The following is a 20,370-nucleotide window of genomic DNA, read 5'->3' on the forward strand; positions in this document are numbered from 1 at the left end:
GTCATAAGCAGGAAGTGGCCTGGTGATGAAGAACCAGGTCAAGGTGACTGACCTCCTCTTAAAGGAAGTCTTGCCTGCTTCCCCCCAAGACTTGGTCACACTTTGTTCCCATGGGAACCAATTGCACTGGAATGGAGCGATTTATACATCAGACCTCTCTCCCTAGAAATTCTGGAAGATGAAACATTATTTTCTTCATCTTACAACATTCCCTGGCACAAAATAGGTACCAATAAACTTTTGGGGGGACTTCCCAGGTGGTCCACTGGCTAAAACTCTGTGCTCCCAGTGCAGGGGGCTTGGGTTCAGTCCCCAGTCAGAGAACTAGATCCCACAAGCTGCAACTGAGAGTTTGGGTGACACAACAGAAGATCCTGCGTGCTGCAATGAAGGGGGAAGATTTCACGTGTTGCAGCTAAGACCTCGCTCTGCCAAATAAATAATGTTTAAAAATAAGTAAATAAACTTTTTAAAGAATGAATGCAGAGAGCATCCCCCCTCCACCAAAAAAAAAAATGTTTACTGTTGAGCACAACTAGGGAAGGTCGTTCATTTGACACTCATTGTTGGTAGAAGGTGGGGAAGGGCATTCCTGATGTGAGCCAAGGCCATCCAAACACCACAGAGTGATGGTGAGCAGAAACTCAAACTACAGGCAAGGAAAGGTGCAAATTTAAACCCGCAGCAAACAAGAAAATACTCAGCCAGCACCTCCTAGAGCCAATAAAACGCTTGGAATGTCAGCGCGAGAAGCAGCCATCAACTAGTTTGCATAAGTATTTTTTATATGTATCGCTGCCTTGGTCCTCACTGCTGTGCTGGCTCATCTTGGTTGCAGAGAACGGGGGCTACTCTCTCGCTGTGGTGTGTGTGCTTTTCACTGCAGTGGCTTGTCTTGTGGTTCCTGGGCTCCAGGGCGCAGCCTCAGTAGCGGTGGCACAGGGACTTAGTTTCTCTATGCCAGGTGGGATCTTCCTGGACCAGGGGCTGAACCTGCGCCCCCTTCACTGGCAGGAGGATTCTTTACTGCTGAGCCACCAGGGGAGACCGATCACTCTTTTTTTAAAGGCATGTTTCTCAACACTGCAGGTGTGTGATAAGTTTATAATCACTTTGGGGGAAGTACAAACCTAGGTGATGAAAGTTACAGCGAGGGAGCCCTATTTGCAGCGCTTTGAGGATGATCCCATCACACCACAAACCTAAATTGCAGCTAATGATATAAACAGAATAATGATGTCTGGAAGCCTGCCAGCCTAGGAACGAGAAGAAAGAGAGTCAACTGATGGGTAAATAATAAGGCAGCAGAGGACGCTGAAAAATGGCAGCCACATGGAAGCCAGGGGCAGGAAAGCAACTTAAGAATGGACCCAAACAGGAAAACCATCGCAGCAGGGGGTAGCAGAGGCTACTCCGTGCTTGCTCGTAGAAGCATCCTCCAAGGAGGAGCTGAAGAAATCTCCTCGTCCCATTTTTAAACACGAAAAATAAACATCTTGACAAAAAAAAAAAAAAAGAGAGAACGTAATTTCAAGGTATCTCCTTTTAGCTCTTAACTTCTTCTGTCTTGATTCTGCCTTAGGTTTTTGGTTTTTTTTTTTATTATTATTCTTTAAAGACAATGAAGATCTACCAACATATTGAATGCACCTTTTTCTTCTTTTAAAACATTGGAAAATTATTTCAAGATCGAGAGCACCTAAACCTTTAGCTGTCTAACAAGTTGCCAACAAGAGGTGGATAAATAAAGCCTGCAACCCTGACGGGGAGGGTGTGGTTTATAAGGGTCTCACCACCATGAGACCACTCAAGCAGAGTTGAATGCCTGCCATTTGCCACCAGTATTTCTCATGAATGTTCTCATCAGTGAGCTTGCAATGAAATACTGTAATTGTCTATTTACATGTCTACCACCAGCTGGTGTTTGCTCCTTTAGGGTACCTTGCTTTTCTGTCTCTTCAGGGCCTAACTCTGGGCTTTGGTAAATAGTAAGTGCTCAGTAAATGCAAGCTGGTTTGAAAAATTATTATGTGCAACTATATGGAAATTGAAAAAAAATAAAACACCTTAAATGAAAAACAAGTCAAGGAAGGAATCCAAAGGCACCTAAACAGTATTGGAGGCACATTGCTTTACCCCATTTTTATATTAGAAAGAAAAGAAGGATTAAACTAAGTCTCTTTAGGTAAATCGGGGAGTGTTATGAACTGAATGCTTGTGTCCCTGCAAAATTCCTGTGTTGATGCCCTAACCCTTCAATGGCCCAAAGCAAAGACCTCCTCCATTTCGTTGCAGTTTCACGTCCCTCCTTAGACAAGCATCATAATATTCTTCTAACGTGCTCACACAGGCTCAGGAGGGATCTGGACCGCTTGCAGCTGTCATGGTGGAGGGGAAGAAGATGTACAGGAATAAAACCAAGAATGGAGTGCATTAGGGCAACAGCAGTGGTTTTGTTTGCTGTTGTTTAGCTGCCCAGTCGTGCCCAACTCTTTTGTGACCCCATGGGCTGTAGCCTACCAGGCTCCTCTGTCCATGGGATTTCCCAGGTAAGAAAACTGGAGTGGTCTGCAATTTCCTTCTCCAGGGGATCTTCCCAACCCAGAGATCAAACCTGCATCTCCTGCATTGGCAGGTGGATTCTTTACCGCTGAGCCACCAGGGAAGCCTTAGGGTAGCCAAATTATGAGTGATCTTTTTTCTTTTTCTTCTGTTTCCTAAATGGGTGTTGTGGTCATATGAAATTTATATCATTTAATCTTTTAATTGCAAGAAAAATTTATGCTGGGGAAATAGGCAAAACACACATAATCACAGCACACACACAAATACACAAACATACACCCTACACACAAACACACACAGATTCACAAACACACAAACATACACATACAAACACACAAAGACACACACATCTCACACACACACACACAAGCAAACACAAACTCATGAACACACAAAGACACATGAACTCCAAAGTAAGAAACCTTTCTTGGATTCCTGGTTCTACCATTGGTACCATTTACCTTCCTCAGTCCCTCTTTGTAAAAATCTGTATAATGGGCACAACTCCTGACCTGCCTATCTCTGTGGGATAACTGTGGGGCTCAGTGCCCACAAGGCAAGTAAAATGCTGTGTAGATAGAAGGGGTGTGGTGGATGCAGCCTCTGAATCATCACCTTACTTCCCACCACAGCCTTGGACACAGTGATGTGGATGATAAAGAGGATCATTTGGAACATGTCCACTTGCCAAGAATAAAAGTGCAGTGATCAGCCCACCAGCTCATGATTCACGGCCACTGGGGCGAGGCAGAGAGGGAGCTGGAGAGACCCAGTGCTGGCCTGGGAGTCACGGGAATTCGTGCTGTCACTCAAGTCTCACGTCCCGGAGGAGGGTCAGCACCCCTCACCTGAGTCTTCTCGTCTGAGACGTGGGCAGAGCAACACCCACCCCAGAAGGCCAAGGCGGGCATCACATGACTGAAGCCAGTTCACCACGGCCCCATCCTCACCCAAGAGCTGTTTGACAACGCGTGTGAGGTGATATAAATGACACACGTTTGGGAAGAGATGGGGACAGGAAGAAATGAACAAAAAGTTAGAGAAAGCCCCCACCCCGAGGCATCTGTACACAGCACCTGCTTTACTGCTGCCCCAGAGTTTGACACCAGCAGAAAGCGTGAGGGTCATCGGCCCCACTTTACAGAGGAAGAAAACCAAGGCTTGCGGTTCAGAGTCAACCATCTGCATTCACAGAAGTTCGGGGTGGATGCACAAGGGCTTTGAAAACCAGTCTCACCCCTGACTCAGGAAGCAGTGAGTCCCCCAGTCGGGGAGTCGGGGCGAGCAGGACGTAGGGCTGGGGTAGCCACCCCCTTACAGGAGGGGCTGAGCCTTGGCTGTGAGATCAGACGAAGGACAGAGCCAGCCTGGGAGTCAAGGTTCGGCTCCACTGCTTCTCCGCTGTGTGACCCCGTCTGGGCCACGTAGCCCTCTCTCTGAGCCTCGGTCTCCCCATCTGTAAAACGGGCAACATCATGTCTCCTTCCAGGACAGTCGGGAGTCTAGGCAAGTGACGTGCTCAGTGCAGACAGCCACCTGCACCCACCGCTGCCACTTTGCACTTGTCTAGGACTCGCAGCTGCACATTTAGAGTTTATTAAATGACTAACCAGAGCACGGCACTTTCCTGGCAGAGCCTCCCCCAACAAGCTGACAGTTTAGAAACCCGAGACGAGACAGGCAGAGGCTCCGAGGATCCAAACAGCAGCATGTATTTTTCATCCATGCTGCTCTGAGCTTCTGTGCCTCGAAGCGGCGCCCACAGGAATGAAGGGAAAGCATGAGGCTAGGGCCCCGGTTAGCCTGTCTACATCACGCAGTGGCAAATGGAGGGGGAAATCAGCCCGGGGGCTCACCTGCTGAGGGACAGAAAGATGGGACGCCCCCATCCCACCCCTTGGATATGGTGACAGAGGCTGACTTTTCCTCGGGGCTGGGTACTGCTCACCTGCGTTGCCCCAACAATGACCCCACAGAGGAGGCACTGCTATTACCCCATCTCACAGATGGAGAAAGCGAGGCCTCAGGAAGTGAAATACCTTTCTCAAGAACTCACAGTTATCACTGGAGGACCTGAATGATTCAGGAACCTGCCCTTTTAAGCCCAAGGCGAAATTGTGCGTCTGTAGCCCTTCATAGTTCACAAAATATTTTTCTGTTTGATCTTGTCTGACTCACCATTTGCTATGGATTGAATTGTGTCCCATCCTCTCCCACCCCCTGCAAGTTCACATACATGCTAAGTCGCTTCAGTCGTGTCCGACTCTTGGCAACCCCATGGACTTGTAGCCCACCAGGCTCCTCTGTCCATGGGGTTCTCCAGGCAAGAACACTGGAGTGAAGACTTCCTCCATTCGATCTTCCTGGCCCGGGGATCAAACCTGCATCTTTTACATCTCCTGCAATTAGCAAATGGGTTCTTTACCACTAACACCAACTGGGAAGCCCTCAAAGTCCTAACCCCCTAGGACCTCACAATGTGACCATGTCTGAAAACAGGGTCGCTGAAAATGAAATTAGTAGGGTTTACCCTCGAGCAGGGTGGGCCTTATCCAATATGACCGATGTCCTTAGAAGAAGGGGAAATGTGGACCCTCCCCCCCACACACAAGAGCACCCCATGTGAAAAGGAAGGCGGAGAGGGATGATGATGCTTCTACGCACCAAGAAATGCCAAAGACAGCTAGCAAACCACCAGACATGGGGTGAGAGGCTGGAACAGCCTCCCTAACAACCCTCAGAGGAAACTAATTCTGTTGACATATGGATTTCTGACTTTTGGCCCCCGGACCTGGGAGACAGTAAATGTCTATTGTTATTCAGTTTGGGATAGTTTGTTATGCCAGCTCTAGGAAACAAATATATAACTCTTCTGAGAAATAGGATCAGTTGTTCCTATTTTATTTTATTAAAAAATTTTTTTATTTAAAAAATTTTGGCTATACCTCGCAGCATGAAGGATCTTAGTTCCTTGGCCAGGTATCCAAGCCTGTACTCCATGCAGTGAGAGCAGGGTGTCTTAACCACTGGACCACCAGGGAAGCCCCCAGTTGTTCCTATTTTATAGGTAAGGAAAAGGAGACTCAGAGAAAAGAAGTGTTATAGGCCAAACAGCCAGAAGTAAGAGGGTCAGGAAACCCAATGCATTTATTTACTGTCCCAAAGCTTACCCCATCTGATTGGTGCTGCTCTCGCATATTATAATATGAAATTAAAAGGCGCTTGGTCCTTGGAAGCAAAGCTATGACCAACCTAGACAAACCTAGTATTAAAAAGCAGAGACATTACTTTGCCAGCAAAGGTCTGTATAGTCAAAGCTATGGTTTTTCCAGTGGTCATGTATGGATGTGAGAGTTGGACTGTGAAGAAAGCTGAGCGTGGAAGAATTGATGCTTTTGAACTGTGGTGTTGGAGAAGACTCTTGAGAGTCCCTTGGACTGCAAGGAGATCCAACCAGTCAATCCTAAAGGAAATCAGTCCTGAATATTCTTTGGAAGGACTGATGCTGAAGCTGAAGCTCCAATACTTTGGGCACTTGATTCAAAGAACTGACTCATAAGAAAAGACACTGATGCTGGGAAAGATTGAAGGCAGGAGGAGAAGGGGATGACAGAGGATGAGATGGTTGGATGGCATCACTGACTCAATGAGTTTGAGCAAGCTCTGGGAGATGGTGAAGGCCAGGGAAGCCTGGTGTGCTGCAGTCAGTCCATGGGATCGCAAAGAGTAGGACATGACTGAGTGGCTGAGCAACATTGGCAGAGTGCTTTTCAGATTGCAAGGATTCAACATCTATCCGTCGATGGCACAAGAACCGCAAAATCCTTTGCAATTACAGGGAACGTGGTAGCAGCCCCATTTCCAGTGGAGGAAAGGGGTGCTTAGGGAGGAGGATGGATTTCAGAAGGTGAAATTGAAATCAACATCCACAGTGTGTTCACCTGCTGTGGTGTGACCTTTATTCCTGCGTTCCCTGGTTTAAATGTCTGTTCTCCTGCTCACACGATCCTGGTCTGAAGAACAGTTATTTACCCCTCTTCTCTGGTCTAGCGGATAGGCCAGAATCTGTGATGAACACATCAGGACAGGTCCCTCAAAAATGTTTGAAACAGTCCTTTGATGCCACCTTGCAAGTCAGACAAGCACCCTGACCCCCACCTCCTAGGAAGGCAAGTGGAAGCAAACAGACGTGTTCCTCTCCAGCCTCCGGAAGCAACAGAATCTCATCCAGGTCTTGGAAGAACACAGCAAAGAGCAGCCTACACTGACTCCATCCCCGGCGCGAGGAAATCCAGTTCTGTGACTCGTTTTCAGCTAGATAACAGGCGTGAAGGCGAGAACAATCATTTCCTTCACAACAGACGTGTATTCGGAGCTGAGCTCCCAGACCTCTTAACCGGGAGCACCAGACTGCAAAAAACCTAATCCTGCAACACACCGGGGCCTCTGGCGGAGATGAGTCTGTGTGGCTAGGGCCTGAGTGGCCGGGGTTGCACCACTGGCGCACGCAACCTGCCTGAGACCCCAGGCACCTTCTGCACAGAGCATCCTTGCTTGATACCTTGTCTGAGAGTCCCTGACTGCAAAGACCATGACCCCACGGGGAACACACTTGCGACGGGCCTGTAATACCAGCTTGCCAGTTCTTACTCTCCATCCAGCTGTGGGCGCAGAGCCTTTTGGTTCCACCAAACTGACGGAAGGTACTGTTATCATCACAGGTGACTGTCTGTGAGCGTGTCAGTGAGGGTGGCTAACCCCTGGGACCCGAAAGCAGGGTTCCTAAGTGGGGGCTGGGGTCAGGGCAAGGTTAGGGGATGTCAGGGGTGTTTTTGCAGAGGAGTCAGCAGTGTCCCTGAGTCTTGACAGGTGAGCAGGAATTATGCAGAAGGACAAAGAAGAGGGGAGGGCATGGCAGGTGGAGATAAGAGGAGGGATAAAAGCAAGGAGGCAAAAGAGACTTGGGTCTCGGAAGAAGCACCATGGTCCTGGAGGCTGGAGTGATGGGGAGCTGGGCGGTTGGTGGGGATTTCTCCCTACCCCACCTTCTCCCTAGGCCAGCCTTCCTGGCCTCCCTATCTCTGCGTTCCACCCAATGCACGCTTTTCAAGCCTTCAATGCTCCCACCTCCATCTCTCTGTAGCTTCCAGGCCCTTCTCCAGGTCAAGGTGCACACTGGTCACGCTCCCATCCAGCTGCACCCCTTGACGGCTCACCTCCCGCTCGTGTCATTATCTGACTGCTCCTCTCAGCTTTCAGAGCCCGGCCCCTGTTAAGTATCTGTTGAACGGATGGCGTGCTGATTTCCAACTGTTGCTCTGGCACATCACCACAAACTCACAGCTTAACACAATGCAAATGTACTCTTCTACGGTCTGCAGGTCAGAAGCTGGAAATCGGCCAAGTGCATAGAAACCAAGGCGTCCACGGGCCTGGTTTCTTCTGGAGGCCGGGGCTCCCCTGTCCTTTCTGGTTTCTAGAGACCACCTGCCCTCCCTGGCTTGTGTCCCCACATCCCATGGCCTCTCCCTGCTCCACTTCCTTGCTCACGTCTCCTCCGACTCCCCTGACTCCCTCGTGAGGACTCGCGGGATGGGATCAGTCTCTCCCAAACAGTCCAGGGAAGTCTCCTCATTGCAAAACCCTTAATTTCATCACATGAGCAGGGTCCCTTTGCTACATAAGGGAGCATACTCAAAGACTTCGGGGATTAGGATGTGGACATCTTGAAGGGGCTGTTATTCATCTTGCCACGGATGAGGATGCTAATGCAGGGGGCTCGATCTGCTGGACAACTAGAGTGGGGTGAGAGCAGATGCATGGCAGTGCTGGGGGGCATGATGGTGCTGACACGTTTGAGGTGCAGAAAACCTGTGAGGTAGGACTTCCCTGGTGGCTCAGATGGTAAAGCGTCTGCCTACAATGTGGGAGACCCGGGTTCAAGCCCTGGGTCGGGAAGATCTCCTGGAGAAGGAAATGGCAACCCACTCCAGTATCCTTGCCTGGAAAATCCCATGGACGGAAGTAGGCTCCTCCATCCATGGTGTCGCAAAGAGTCGGACACGACTGAGCAACTTCACTTCCACTTTCACACCTGTGAGCAGGGCATGCCGGGAGAATGCGTGTGGAAATTGGAAAGCTGTGCATGGGGGACTGATTATGTTAAACCAAACGGTCTAGGGTTTCACTTGAAAGAAAGGGGGACATGCTGCAAAAAAAAAAAAAGGAAGGGACATAAAGCAAGCCTACTGGTTACTTCTGTGGCCTTGGTTTCCTTGTCTGAAAACCGGGAGGATGGGCTAGGCTGAATGTCTGGTTCCATCAGGCCGTGCAGCTAGGATGTTAGTAGGGCCCGAGGCCAGGGATCTGACTGCCCAAACTGTAGCCCCTTCCCTTCTCTCCTGTCCTCTTACCCCATCCTTAAACAGCCCTGCTCTCTCTCTCTCCTCCTGTGTGTGTCTGTATTGAGATACACTTTACACACCACACGATTCGTTCAGAGGGTGCAGAGCGATGGTTTTTAGCATCTTCACAGGGTTGTGCAACTGTCATTAACTTTAGAACATGTTTATCTCGCTAAACAGAAATGCCCCCGAGCCCATGGAACCCATGACCTACTTGCTAAGCAGCCCTTCTGTGGGCCTGCTCCTCCTGGCTTCTGCCAGTCCTTTCCTCTGCTCGCTGCCAAATGGGAGGCTCACGCTGGCTGTCAGCCTATCCTACCCACGCATTCACTTCCTGACCCTCTGCCTTCAGACTTCTGCCCACATCATTCTACTGAAAGGCTTTCTGAAAGGTCAACGGTGACCCCTGGGCCAGATTCAAAGGCTTTTCCTTGGTACCTCCCAACTGGTCAGCAGTCTGGACACTAAGGACCTCCGATGGTCACGGTGGTCCCTTTACCGGCCCCCACGCCCTCCCCTGCCTGGGACGCCTCATCTTTTACGGGCAGTGTGAAGGGAGGGGATGGGGTTCTGGTCTTACCCTCTTCCTTCTTCAGTAGAAGCTAATGCCTGTGATCTGAATGCCAGCTTCACCGCACACCAGCCCTGTGAGCCTGGGCAGCTTACTTCATCTAAGCCCTCTTTCTTTATTGGTGCTTCAGGAAGACTAACAGTACCTACCCCCTGGGGTTGTCGTGAGGATTAAATGGGTTAATTCATGGAAAGTGCTTGCTTGGAGAACTCCTGGGGACATTTGTTCTTGTTTAGTCACTCAGCCGTGTCCGACTCTTTGTGACCGACCCCCTAGACTGTAGCCCACAGGGCTCCTGGCTGTCCACGGGATTTCCCAGGCCACTGGGCACATACAAACATGCTATGATAAGTGTCTGCTAATATTATTTTGCTCCTTCTTTTATTCAATGAGTTTATTCATAGTCATTTTTTTTCAATAACTTCTATGCATTGGACTTCCCTGGGGTTCAAATTTCCATTAAATTCAATTGTAAGCAAGGACTTTGGGCATGGATAACTCCCCCCAAAGCCTCACTTTTGCAACCTATAAGATGAAGATCATAGTAGCTGGGTCTTAGGCTTTTTGCATGCTCAGTCTCTGGCTTAGTTGTGTCTGACTCTTTTGCAACCCCATGGACTGTAGCTCACCAGGCTCCTCTGTCATAGAGTTTTCCAGGCAAGAATAGTGGAGTGAGTTGCCATTTCTTTCTCCAGGGGATATTCCCTATCCAGGGATCCAGGGACATGTCTCCTGCATTGGTAGGAGGATTCTTTACCACTGTGCCATCTGGGAAGCCTTAGGGATTTTGGAGAATTTAAATAAATTAATCCATGCAAAACCCCATGGAGTATACAGTCCATAGAATTCTCCAGGCCAGAACACTGGCATTAGCCTATCCCTTTTCCAGGGGATCTTCCCAGCCCAGGGATTGAGCCCAAGTCTCCTGCATTGCAGGCGGATTCTTTACCAGCTGAGCCGCCAGGGAAGCCCCAGAACAGTGCCTGGAATGTAGCAAATCCTCTAGAAATGTCAGCAGTAGTGGTAGTTGTAATTATCCTGCCTTCTTCTCTCGAGTTCAGGTGCGTTTGACTTGCCCAGGGACATCACTTGCTGTTCTACCATCACTTTAAACCAAACCCACATCTGAGCACGTTAGTTTTTTCACAGCAGCTTCCATCACTGCTAACTCGAATCACACTGCTAGCAACCGCAGTCCCAGTTTCCCAGACTGACTGGTCATGGTCATCTCGCGTCCCCTTTGTCCTTTATATCGGCTTTCCATCCTTCCCAGTGACTCGGGTTCGCTCATTCTCTCCCATTCCACAGCTTCCACTTTTGTGTGGGGCTTGTCCACCCAGGTGTAAAAATGTGCAGTTACCTCCTGCCTGCCCTAGTCCATCCTCCAAACCAATGAGTACACGACATACCTGCATGCATTACGTGCTTCAACATGACGCTGCCAAGTACTCTCCCTACACCCAGCTGGGCCTCTGAAGGAGCTCCTAAATCTTTTCATTTATTTATTTTTGGCTGCGTGCAGTCTTTGTTGCTGCACGCAGGCTTTCTCTAGTTGCGGCGAGTAGGGGTACTCTGTAGTGCAGCGAGGGCTTCTCATTGTGGTGGCTTCTCTTGTTTTGGGGCACAGGCTCTAGGGCACTCGGGCTTCAGTAGTTTCGGTGCATGGACTCAGTAGTTGTGCACGGGCTCAGTTGCCTTACACACGTGGGACTTCCAAGACCAGGGATCGAACCCATGTCCCCTGCACTGACAGGCAGATTCTTAACTACTGGACACCCAGGGAAGTCCCAGGAGCTTGTAAATCTTTAAAAGAGGTCTCTACCAGCCAACTGCCATCTGCCATAATTAAGTGGGACTTTCCGTGGTTTCTTCTTCAGTCTTTGCTTCTTGGTTTTGGCTTGGGTATCTGTTTCAGATAACTGGCTTCATCCTTTTTTACCTTCCCAGTCTGGTATTGGAGTTGAAGTCTGGGAGTTCTTTAAAAGCGACAACCACACCCTCACCCATCCTTGTCTCTTGAGCCATTCCACCCTCCCTATCACTGGTTCAACAGTAATCTCCCTTTTATCATGTCAACCTCTTGCTCTGTGTCAGATAAGGGTCCCTAATCAAACTCAGCATCACATTATTTTTCCTTCATTTATTCTTTTAGGCAGACCTCTATCTTTGTAGGTTTCGTGATGTCATAGAATGAAAGACACATGTATAATTAAGCCTCAGCTAATAACATGAAGGGGAAAATGCAGGGGACCCGTAATGAGAGATTGGAGCACTCAAATCAAACAAATGAATGCATTCGGGCAGTGAACTTCACTATAGCCAAGGCAAAGAGAGATACACAAGGAAGGGCATAATTAACATAATTTACTAAGGGTAATCATACCAGATTGCTAGGGAAACAAATTCCTTTCCTACCTTCAAACAGGAGGATGACATCATCTCACAGACCAGCTCCAGGAGCATTTCTGCAGTGATGGGAATGTCCTTCCCTCTCTGCAGGGTCCAATATGGTAGCCACTAGCCACGGGCAACTACTGACCACTTGAAATGTGGCCAAGGAACTGAATTTTTCATTTGACTTAATTAAATTAAATTAAATTTGGATAGCTATCTGTGGCTACTGGTACCATAATTAGAGTGTAATCACAGACTTATACGTAAATAATGTTGTAAAATATCTTTAATGGAATATTATAAAATTGTCAAGACCTTCCTGCAACCCTGTATCTGTTTGCTAGGGCTGCCATTACAAAATATTGCAGACTTGGCGGTGGTATTAAATAACAGAAATGTATTTTCTCAAATCCTGGAGGCTGGAAGTCCAAGATCAAGGTGTTGGTAGGGTTGGACACATTCTGGGCCTCTTTTCTGGGCTTGCAGATGGCCATCTTTTCATAAGACCATGTCCTCACTTAGTCTTTATGCAAACATCCCTCATGTCTCTCTTCAACCTAATCTCCCTTCTTATAAGGACACCAGTTGGATTGTATTAGGGTTACTCAAAGGCCTCATTTTAATTATCTCTTTAAAGGCCTGTCTCTAAATACAGTCATATTCTGTGGTACTGGGATTTGCAGCTTTAACGTGTGAATATCAGGGAGTACACAATTCAGCTCATAAGTTTCCTCTGTGTGCTATTAAATAGCAGACAGGTAAAGGCGTTTGTGATCAGAAGCCAGAGCTGTATACTCCAGGTGTGTGTCCTAGTGCCATACTTGGGGCCAAGATGTGCTTCCAGGAATTGAGAGATGAAATGATGTCATATTCCTTAGGCCACAGTCTCTAAATAACAATCTTCTCACCCAGAATGTCAACTCATTCTCCTTTAAAGTGAAGTCTCTCAGTTGTGTCCGACTCTTTGCAACCCCCTGGACTGTAGCCTACCAGGCTCCTCCATCCATGGGATTTTCCAGGCAAGAATACTGGAGTGGGTTGCCCTTTCTTTCTCCAGGAGATCTTCCCGACCCAGGGATTGAACCGGGATCTCCTGCATTGTAGGCAGACGCTTTACTGTCTGAGCCTGGCAGAAAAGGCAAGGCCAGTTCAAACCCGAGATTTGGACTCCATTGAGCAGATCGGCCTTATTTCCTCTCGTCCTTTGTTCCCGTTCCTCGGCTTTGTTCAGACTTCTCTACCCCAGGTACCCCATACTCATTCCCACTTCTCTGATTGTCTTCACGCTGTCCTTCCTGTGGGCAATACTTTGCTTTTATAAACCCCAACATCATCCTAAGAATCTATATTCTACTAATCTCTACCAAGACCTAACTCATTCTCAAAACCATCTCTGAACATTCATTCTTCCTTAACACCATTCTCCTCTGTTTTCAAATTCCAGTCACACTTGAAACTGACATCCCAAAATTGAAAATGCAGTTCTTCTGTTTCATAGGTCTTAGGGATTGTCTCAGGAATGAAATCATAAATGTAAGGGTCAGGGAACAAGTGACCTATCCCTTCTGTAGATGTGACATCTTAATACAGTATGAGCACATAGTAGGTGCCCAATAATGTCTCTGCTGCTTGATTGACAGATGTATTTTTTTCTCCCTTTCCCATCTCTGAACTGTTTTTACAGTTTTATGTACAGCTGCACATTTATTATCTGGAGACAAACCTGAGGCTGCAGCATATCACCAAGATGTGTATAACATTTACAATAAAGTTGAAGATAGATGGCTAAAAAGGAACCCTAATCATCTCTGATATTATTAAATCCTCTAGTTTGAGTTCTCAGAGAGCCCAAGAAAATTTTCTTCTAAACTCTATGGGCTTTCTGTCCCATAGATGAAGTTATAGAGCTGGCCTGAGAAGTAATTTTGTGAACTCATTTACCAAAGGGGATGGGGGAGACTCACTGTAGTCATCCTTCAGAGGTTTGCAAGTAATAAGCATGCTCTGTTCTCTTCAAGCCCAGAAGAGCTGTGTGGGCTTGATAAATAGCCAAGCTTGGCCCAAGTGCAGCTTCTAAAATGCTGTCTGTAAATACTGCTGAAGAGACCATCAAAACGTTGGTGGGTGTTGCTGATGAGTGACTGTGGTGCTTTTGTTAGCAAACAGGGCAGCTGCCCCTCCCCACTCTGTGAATGACTAGCCTGCTGCAGGGGCTGTAATTCCTTCGTTTTCCTGGTGCCTGTCTTAACCAATATGACGTCTTTGATTTTTTTTAATCAAATCAAATTCATTAGTTATTTTTGGCTATGCTGGTTCTTCACTGTTGCACGGGCTTTTCTCTAAGTGTGGTACTCAGACTTCTCATTTCAGTGGTTTCTCTTGTTGTGGAACACAGACTGTAGGGCACACGGGCTTCAGTGGTTGCAGCTCCTGGACTCTAGAGCACAGGCTCAATAGTTGTGGTGCAAGGGCTTATTTGCACCGAGGCATATGGGATCTTTGAGCAGGGTTCAAACCTGAATCTCCTGCATTGACAGGTGAATTCTTTACCACTGAGCCACCAGGGAAGCCTCAATACAGCTTCATATAAAGTGGTGGTTCTCAACTAGGGAAGGTTTTGCCTTCTCCCTATCCCTCCTGGGGAACATTTGGCAATGGCTGGAAACAGTTTTTGTTGTCATAGCTGGCAGTGGGGGCAGGGAGCTATTGGTTTAGTGGGAGCAAAACCACCCCCAGAGGGGTGAGAATTGGTTCCTGGAGGATTTTTTAAAAAGTCTTACACTTTTAATATGTGTAAAGCACAAATATACATACAGGACATAAATAGATGATAGATGGGTAGGTAGGTAGATGGTATATCTGTGGGACTAAAGTTTCACAGAGGAGGTTAATTAAGAAAAAAGTATTAAAAAAAAAAAACTCCATATGGGACAGTAATTTTAAAAGGCTGGAAAGACTGCTTTGTAGAAACTTCTCCCCCCACTGCCACTTACTTGCCAACATATACCGTAGTTTATTCCTTCCAGAACTTAATGCAGTTGGAGAACACCCTACTTAATTTTGTTCACTTGGGTTTTTCTTTTTTTGGGGGGCAGGTGGTTATTTTTTAAATTATGAAAGTGTGATAACACATTTACAGGAGACTTGGAAAATATGGAGCAAGGTTACATTTAGTTCCACTATACATTACAATTATTTTTTAAGGAGATAAATTAATATTTTTAGTTGGTGTTTCAATATCAAACTCTCAAAAATTAATAGAATGAATATATAGAAAAGTTGAAGGATATAGTAGACCTGAAAAGCACTATGAACCAATTCAACATAATTCAGATTTATACAATTTTCACACAACAGTAGGATACAGATTCTATTCAATTTCCCATAGACTATAAACTAGGAGACACTGGAACATATCCAGGGACATAAAACAAGGTGCAAACATGTCATGTCTAAAGGTGTCACTTGAGTTCTTCTGCCCCACCGCTCTGAAAGTGAGCTTGAAGCTGAGGGACCTTGGCCATCTGCTTGCCACTGTGACCCCCAACAATGCATAGTGTTGGGCATGCAATTGTTATTCAGTTCACATTTGCTGATTCAAGAGCATTGTAAGCAAGGAATGATTTCCAATACCAGACCAAGGACCCACTGGATCAACCAGACCCCTCTTCAATTGTAAGCCTCACTTCAATGCTACCAGATTTGTTGGATCCCTTCTGGAAAGTAAGCTGAAGTCTCTTCTTTGCTCCATGGTCAAGTTAATCTCTTATACCTGGTCTCCACTAGCCCAGGTTTACCCTTCTCCCCGACCTCTGAGACCAGCCATTCTACAGTCTAGCCCTTTCCTCTTCCAATGAGAGGCCACAGTGAATACCACACAGATGTCTGACCCATTAAATTAAAACATTTTCAAGAAAAATATAACCGTAGGCTAACCATCTTGGAACTTACACAGCAGAGGAAACGTATGATTATCTGATTTGACTTAGCAATCAATGGAATTACAGTGAACACGGGCAGAATAAAAAAGACTGGAAGGAAGTAAACCAGAATATTAACAGTGTTACCCATCTCTGGAATGTGGATTTTCAGTTTATTTTTTCCTATGTCTTTGGGTAATTTAGGAGTTTCTTATAATAAACACATATTTCTTTTACCCTAAAAGAGAAGGGGTTTTGGTGGCTGGGTTTTTAAAGCACCATTTATGATATTGCTGTGTCAAGGAGGCATATATAGGCTTGATCCACGGATCCAGGACTGGCCCTATTTGATTACATGGTGATTCCTACAAAAATATTTTGGGTGGGAGGGATTTCTGTGCTCAGGAAAGCCATTGGATTTTGCCCAACCTAGTCCATTAGGCAAACAGCACCAAGTTTCATGCCAGGATGACGGCTACTGTTTGTCCCAAAGAATATTTTATATTTGTTAGATTTTTCATAAGTGTCCATGATTCCTCAAAATACAAGACATTCATTCATGCTATATGCAAAAACCAACCAAACAAACAAAAGAACACAAGCCCACATCTTTCACAGTATTTTCCAAGGGCTTCTTGGCTGCCTGAAGCCAAGCTCGTGACATCCGGACCAAGGAAGATTTCTTAATGAAATGTCTCTTGAAGCCTAGAACACATTTCTTCGTTTCTTCCTCACGGGTAGCTCCCATGACTGACTTCCCAAATATCCAAAACCACTCCTGTCCTGAAGAATTTTCTAGACACTCCTTCCTCCTAGCCCATCTCCCCTGAACCACTGCAGCCAGTTCACACTTCAGTATTTGAGGAGTTCTTGTTTTGTGTAATCAAGGAATGCTTTCAAATACTAGAACTTCAGCAGATCAGTTAATAAAAAGACTCAAACACTAGATCTAGCAATTCATGAATAATTACAGTGCCCAGGGTGAAGTTAACGACGTCTGGAAGGGGATCCAAGCACCCAGGCTTGGCACACAAATTATTTCAGCTCTGAGTCATTGTCTGCTCTGACCTCGGTCTCATATACCCGCAAGTGAGGATGTAATTGATGTTGCAACAATGTACACGCTCTCTTGGAGTCAAGGCGAATCCTACATACCCATCAAAGTTCAGTGACCTACTGGGAAAGGTTCATGGCACAAGAGGCAAATTGACACACGTGGTTTAAGAACCACTATGAAACTTGAAGTATATCTTACATTCATAGCACTCCACACTCTAGGACAATGACATTTAGGATCCTCATTTAAAACAAACAAGCCTGGTGGGGGGTGGTGGTGGTGGTAAGAATCCCTTAATAAAAGATTGGATCTGGCTACCCAAATCTGCCAGAATTAAAAGGAAAAGACTATCTGCTGGGGGAAACATCATCCTTACCTCCTCCAGGGCCCATAGAGAGTCCACCACGGGCTTGATCTTCTTCTGGTTGTAGAGTGCAATGAGCTTGTCCACCACTCCCCGAATGAGGCCAGCACGGCCCTGTTTGAAGAGCAGGTTTAGAAGGGAAAACCCTGCGATGACTTTGTTCTCTTCATATAGCTTGATGGGGTTCACCTTCTCGACTTGCCACCACTGGAAAGAGAGAAGGTGTGGGTGACAAGGAGTCAGTGCTGGGCAGGCTGGGGGGATTCCCGTTGGCCAGGAGGTACCTCTGGCTGGTGTATTTTTGTAAGTGCCTCCTATGCTGGGCGCTGCCATGAGTGCACAGTGATGCTTCGAAGATGCTCAGGATCTAGATCGGGGAGAGCCCTTTACGAAGACAGCTCCTAGGCCACATGTGACCAGACTGCTGAGTCACACAGTTGGAATCGTGATCTGGAGCTGGATCCTGCCTGACAATCTGCTCCCAGTTACTCTCCAGGCTTCATTTTTCTCAGTGATGGGATGTGGCAGGATACTGCCTCTGAGGTTTCCTGGGAGAGTTTAGCCTAAAGCACTTGGCTTAGTGGATGGTGGTGGTGGTGGTGATGGGCTGGTGAAGGGAGCAGAGTGGCAGAGAAGTCCAAGCGAGGTGTGGGTGCGGTGGGGTGCCTGTGGAAGCAGCTTTCCTTGCAGGGCACAGCAGCAAGGCTGGGTGGGGGGGGGGGGGGGCGGGTGGACAGGGTTGGAAAACACCAGATAAAAAAGAGAAGAGAAAGCATAACGGAGGAAGAAGGAACAGCATGATGGAGTGATGAAGCCAGAGCGTTGGGACTAAATTGGTGGGTCTCAGCTAAGGGCAGTTTTACCCTCCCCCCTCCCAAAGGACATTTGGTAAATGTTTGGGATTTTTTTTTGTTGTGATGACTCAAGGCAGGGAATGAACTGGCATCTACTGGGAAGAAGCCAGTGTGTGTGTGCTCACTCGGGTCCAACCCTTTACTACCCCTTGAACTACAGCCCGCCAGCCTCCTCTGTCCATGGAATTTTCTAGGCAAGAATGCTGGAGTGGGTTACTGGAGTATTTCCTACTCTGGGATCTTCCCAACCCAGGGGTAAAACCCATGTCTTGCATCTCCTGCACTGGCAGGTGGATTCTTTGCCACTGTACCACCTGGGAATTGGGAAAAAGCCAGGGATGTTGCTAAAATCCTGCAATACACAGGGCAGGTCCTTGAGACAAAATTATCCATCCGTAAATGTCACTAGCACTAAGGTCCTAAGTGGGAAAGCCACACCTGACAAGTACGGCTGCCTTATTTCCTGTCTCCCATCTTCCACTTTAGACATGAAAAATAAGTGAGTGAAAGTGAAAGTTACTCAGTCGTGTCTGACTCTTTGCAAACCCATGAACTATACAGTCCATGGAATTCTCCAGGCCAGAATACTGGAGTGGGTAGCCTTTCCTTTATCCAGGGGGTCTTCCCAACCCAGGGGTTGAACCCAGGTCTCCCGCATTGCAGGCAGATTCTTTACTAGCTGAGCTACCAGGAAAGCCCAAGAATGCTGGAGTGGGTAGCCTATCCCTTCTCCAGCAGATCTTCCCGTCCCAGGGATCTAACCAGGGTCTCTTGCATTGCACGTGGATTCTTTACCAGCTGAGCTATCAGGGAAGCCATAAGTAGGAAAAATAAGTAGATAACTCATTAGCAAACCACAGAAATATTTATCCAATTGCTTTTCTCTGTCTTGATTATGTCCCCTTTGGTTCTTGTTAGACTTTAGAAATTTGAAGTTCCAGCTTCTGGAAGACTCTTAAGAGATTAAAATGGTTACTAACTAGTTTAATACAGAAGGCAAAGAGCCATGTGATGGATACTTAGGAACATTTATGATATTAACATTTATGTTATGGTTTGTTTCCTTTACATCCTGCCTCCTTCCAGGATTGAGGAAGCTCAAAAAAGTAAAATACTTTTAAAAGCGGGGACATGAGATGGTTGGAAAATACGTCTAAGAAAGACAGGTTGTCAACAGGGGTAAGGTTCATGCCCAACATTTTCACCAAAACCCAGTCCCCAGGGGCCCCAGGGCCGGCTCTAGAAGAGACATGTATTTGGCCTGGGCTGCTTGCCACAGACGTGGAGGCAGAGAAACGATTAATAACTTGATTCATAGTGTATGCATAGTGCTTCCAGCAGCATTTGTGAAATGAAAGCTCACTGAGCCTATCGTTGCTGCCCAGTTGTGGTTAAGTGAGTTCCAGAGTCCAGCGCCTGCTTCTGAATCCCACTCTGTCACTCAGCGTGCAACTGTGAGCAAATCGCTTAACCTGTGTTCAGTGTCCCCACCATACCTCGCAGGGTCGTCATGGGGAATAAGTGTGTTAACACGTACAAATGACTTAGCTCAGCATCTGGCACGTAGTATGTGGTCTATAAGTATGAAACCTTTTTATCATCGGAAGTTGGAGAGATATTTTGGCTTAAGTGAGTAAGAGTTTTGGATCTGGAGTCAGACTGCTCTTGAAATGTTGACTTCAATTGTTATTGTCATTACCCTTATGATCTAAAAACAAATGGCATGTGAACACACACTCTGTAAGAGTTTTAAGTGGGAACATCAGTAGGATAGCTGCGTGAGAAATTCCTGTATGAGTCCAACTATACCTTCGATTTCTAAGCTTTTCTCCAATGTACAGAAGAAAATGCCTTTCTAGAACCTTCCAGAACAAAGCCATCATTCCACTGCCTCAGCATGCCCTACCTTCAATTTGCTTCTAACCGACCAACTAATATTGAACCTGGCCTCTGAAAGGGAACAAACTTTGTTCTTGACCTCCAGCTATAAAGCCTTCTGGTAATCAGAAGCCTTGTTCTGGGCAGGAGAATCTTACCCTCCATCCTGGCTGTTTTTACAAGCGCCTTCATCGAACCTGGGCACACTGCAATTATTTCATTAACACTGTGTGTTGTGATTGTGCATGTAGGGGAGAAAGGGAAAACACTTCTTACAATTGTATGTAATTTCAGAGCAATTTGGTTCCCCACAGCAGGCCGTCAGCATCACATTAATTACAGCCACAGCAATGAAACAGCTGC

The 20,370-nt window shown here is 46.8% G+C and overlaps 1 protein-coding gene across 1 annotated transcript in view; it reads right to left on the reverse strand.

Annotated features, from left to right (window-relative positions):
• The window catches only part of VAT1L (vesicle amine transport 1 like), a 166,227-nt gene that overhangs the window by 58,623 nt on the left and 87,234 nt on the right, over nt 1-20,370 (reverse strand). Inside the window, exon 7 of the mRNA XM_027513966.1 lies at nt 17,288-17,482. Within this exon, the coding sequence (XP_027369767.1) occupies nt 17,288-17,482 (195 nt within the window). The remainder of the gene's footprint in view (nt 1-17,287; nt 17,483-20,370) is intronic.

Source organism: Bos indicus x Bos taurus, chromosome 18 (assembly GCF_003369695.1).
Source record: "Bos indicus x Bos taurus breed Angus x Brahman F1 hybrid chromosome 18, Bos_hybrid_MaternalHap_v2.0, whole genome shotgun sequence".
Lineage (NCBI taxonomy): Eukaryota > Metazoa > Chordata > Mammalia > Artiodactyla > Bovidae > Bos > Bos indicus x Bos taurus.